The sequence below is a fragment of the Hippopotamus amphibius genome, chromosome 13, assembly GCF_030028045.1.
Source record: "Hippopotamus amphibius kiboko isolate mHipAmp2 chromosome 13, mHipAmp2.hap2, whole genome shotgun sequence".
Classification (NCBI taxonomy): Eukaryota; Metazoa; Chordata; class Mammalia; order Artiodactyla; family Hippopotamidae; genus Hippopotamus; species Hippopotamus amphibius.
In genome coordinates this window covers 101,121,491-101,124,990 of record NC_080198.1, presented here as the reverse complement: position 1 = coordinate 101,124,990, position 3,500 = coordinate 101,121,491, and the positions used below count along the sequence as shown (strand labels likewise).

General features: G+C 68.7%; 1 protein-coding gene across 1 annotated transcript; it reads left to right on the top strand.

Moving 5' to 3' along the window:
- The first annotated feature begins 291 nt into the window (after positions 1 to 291).
- Positions 292 to 2,286, top strand: ADRA2C (adrenoceptor alpha 2C). Its single transcript, XM_057705898.1, has one exon. It carries the CDS (start codon positions 381 to 383, stop codon positions 1,761 to 1,763), a length of 1,383 nt encoding a protein of 460 aa, XP_057561881.1. The 5' UTR covers positions 292 to 380; the 3' UTR covers positions 1,764 to 2,286.
- The last annotated feature ends 1,214 nt before the right edge of the window (positions 2,287 to 3,500 follow it).

Below are 3,500 nucleotides of genomic sequence, written 5' to 3'. Positions count from 1 at the left end.
GGGCACGCCCGCTCGGGCGCCGAGCCGCCGTGGGCTCGCGGCCGGGGCGCTCCCCGTGAGCGGGGCCGAGGGCGGGGCCGCGCGAGGACCCCGGGACCTGCCCCCTTCCCCCCGCCGCCGCGTCGCCGCTCGCCCCGGGCGCCTCCGGCTCTGCACTTACGCGTGCGGCAGCGGCGGGGAGCCCGGCAGCCACGCTCTCCGGCGCGCCGCTCGCCCGCCGAGCCGCCACGGCCGCGGGCCGGCTGCGGGGCGCCGCGGTCCCCGGCGGGCGCGCCCGAGGAGCAGGCGGCCATGCGGGCGGCGACCCGGGCTGGGGGGCGCCCGAGCTGCCGCGGCTGCGCCCCGGCTCCGGGCGGGACCGCGTAGCTTGCGGGAGGACCATGGCGTCCCCGGCGCTGGCGGCAGCGCTGGCGGCGGCGGCGGCGGCGGGCCCCAACGCGAGCGGCGCCGGCGAGGGGGGCAGCGGCGGGGCTGCCAACGCCTCGGGGGCGGCCTGGGGGCCGCCCCCGGGCCAGTACTCGGCGGGCGCCGTGGCGGGGCTGGCGGCCGTGGTGGGCTTCCTCATCGTCTTCACCGTGGTGGGCAACGTGCTGGTGGTGATCGCCGTGCTGACCAGCCGCGCGCTCCGTGCGCCGCAGAACCTCTTCCTGGTGTCTCTGGCCTCGGCTGACATCCTGGTGGCCACGCTGGTCATGCCCTTCTCTCTGGCCAACGAGCTCATGGCCTACTGGTACTTCGGGCAGGTGTGGTGCGGCGTGTACCTGGCGCTCGACGTGCTCTTCTGCACCTCGTCCATCGTGCACCTGTGCGCCATCAGCCTGGACCGCTACTGGTCCGTGACGCAGGCCGTCGAGTACAACCTGAAGCGCACGCCGCGCCGCGTGAAGGCCACCATCGTGGCCGTGTGGCTCATCTCGGCCGTCATCTCCTTCCCGCCGCTCGTCTCGCTCTACCGCCGGCCCGACGGCGCCGCCTACCCGCAGTGTGGCCTCAACGACGAGACCTGGTACATTCTGTCCTCCTGCATCGGCTCCTTCTTCGCGCCCTGCCTCATCATGGGCCTGGTCTACGCGCGCATCTACCGGGTGGCCAAGCTGCGCACGCGCACGCTCAGCGAGAAGCGCGAGCCCGCGGGCCCCGACGGCGCGTCCCCGACCACGGAGAACGGGCTGGGCGCGGGCGAGAACGGGCACTGCGCGCCTCCGCGCCGCCCGCGCGCCGACGTGGAGCCAGAGGACAGCAGCGTGGGCGCCGAGAGGCGGCGGCGCCGGGGCGCGCTGCGGCGGGGCGGGCGGCGGCGCGCGGGCGGCGAGGGGCCCGCGGACGGCGCTGGGTCGGGGCCCGGGCCGGGGACGGCCGAGCCGAGCGCCCTGGCAGCCGCGAGGTCCCCGGGCCCCAGCGGGCGCCTGTCGCGCGCCAGCTCGCGCTCCGTCGAGTTCTTCCTGTCGCGCCGGCGCCGGGCGCGCAGCAGCGTGTGCCGCCGCAAGGTGGCCCAGGCGCGCGAGAAGCGCTTCACCTTCGTGCTGGCGGTGGTCATGGGCGTGTTCGTGCTCTGCTGGTTCCCCTTCTTCTTCAGCTACAGCCTGTACGGCATCTGCCGCGAGGCCTGCCAAGTGCCCCGCCCGCTCTTCAAGTTCTTCTTCTGGATCGGCTACTGCAACAGCTCGCTCAACCCGGTCATCTACACCGTCTTCAATCAGGACTTCCGGCGCTCTTTCAAGCACATCCTCTTCCGACGGAGGAGAAGGGGCTTCAGGCAGTGACCCGCGCTGGCTGCCCGGCGCGGAGACCCTGGACAGCTCCCAACGGGGGGGGCGGGGAGGCGTGGCCTCCCGGGAGAAAGTGCCAGCCGCTTTGCCGGAGACCCGGGGATGGGTTGGCCTTCAGGGCGCAGGGGAGGGTGCGGCAGGGCTGGAGCGAGGCCCGAGAGACTGCAGGGCTCCCGGGGAGTGGGGAGGAGAGAGGGGACACCCTCTGCCTTCCCGTCTCAGCTAGGGGCTGCTTCTGGGACTCCAGGCCTGGGTCCAGCTTCGGGGCCCCGCCGAGGTGTGGCTGAGAGGCGGCACACACGCGTCCTCCCAGGTTGGTGAGAAAGCCTGCCCCTCCCCCCAACACATGCCACCACCCCAGCCACCTCTGAGCAAGGGCTGACTTCCTGGGACCTCGTGGGGTGGTCGTCCCTGGGGGAGGAAGGAGGGCACTGACAGTCTTTGGTTACTGAAAGTATTTAAATGTTTGCCAAAAATGACTGACAGCCAAAACAACCAAACTCTTTTTCTAAATAAACCTTTGTAATCTAAGTGGTGGGTACAATAGTCAGTCCTTCAGCGTGGCGGTGGGGACCTTCCAGACCCTCTCCCTGCCTGACCTCCCACGGGGGTGGCAGAAGGGCACCCCAGGCCACCAGATTCTGTCCTGCCCTCTCGCCCGAGAAGGTGGGCGTCTTTGTTTAAAGGTAACTGTTTTACAGATGTACAAAATATATACTCAAAATTCTTGTGCTGTACCTGGCCAAGAGACCAAGGACATCAAGAGACCCCCAAATTAACTCCAAATTTAGATGTTGGGGGGCTGTGCTCCCTTCATAACGCCTGTGCCCATCTGAGTCTAGACTTCCTGCAGCGCAGCCCAGCCTGGTCCCCTTGCTCAGCCCTCACCACCCCCAGGGAGTCCGTGCTCACCCCGCACTGAGGCTTGAGGAGGGCTGGCTAGAAGGAGGGAGAGTCGGGTATCAGAGAGGGTCTCTCCCTGGCTCTTCCAGCCCCCATCGCAGAGCCCAGAAGCTCTTGGGATAGCTGGGGATGGGGGCGGGGGGGAGGAGTGGTAACAGGACCCCTGACACACACACACACACACACACACACACACACACGCTTAGTGGGCTGGAGGGGCTCGTGCCAGGGATCCCTGCTGTGACCGTCCAGCCCTCCGGTCCCTCTCTGTGCCCCTGTGGGCCTTCCTGTATGTAGCCCCTGTCTGCCAGCCCAGCTTTCTCCTGGTTCACCACCTTTCTGTCTTTGGCCTGGGGTGGCCACGGGTCTCTCTTGGGGAGGGGTCAGCCCTGGATCCTGCCTTTCAAGCCCCTGTCCCCTGAATCAGGAGCCGGAGCAGCCCCTTTCCTGGTCTGACATGTCAGGGCTGTCCCTTGGAGAGGTCCTCCCCTGCAGCCGCCTGGCCCCCTCACCGCAAGTTATGGGTCCCCAGGGTACCCCGACGGGGAAGAGCTCTCCCAGAACTGGGCCAGGGTGGGGAAAGGGGTGGAGGAAACGGCCAGCCAAGGCCGACTGGAACCTCCCTGACCTCCCACCGCCGGGCAGGGTCCCGGATAGGGTGTTCATGTCGTAGGCCCGGCTCTGTTGCAGGATTGCTGAGCTAGTTCAGGTAAACCCCTGCCCTCTCTGTGCCTCAGCAACCCTCCGGTGACGTGGAGCAGGGGCTGAAAGCTCAGGCCATGTCAGGCCTGTAGTCTGTGGTCCAACTTGCCAGCTGAATGGGGGGGC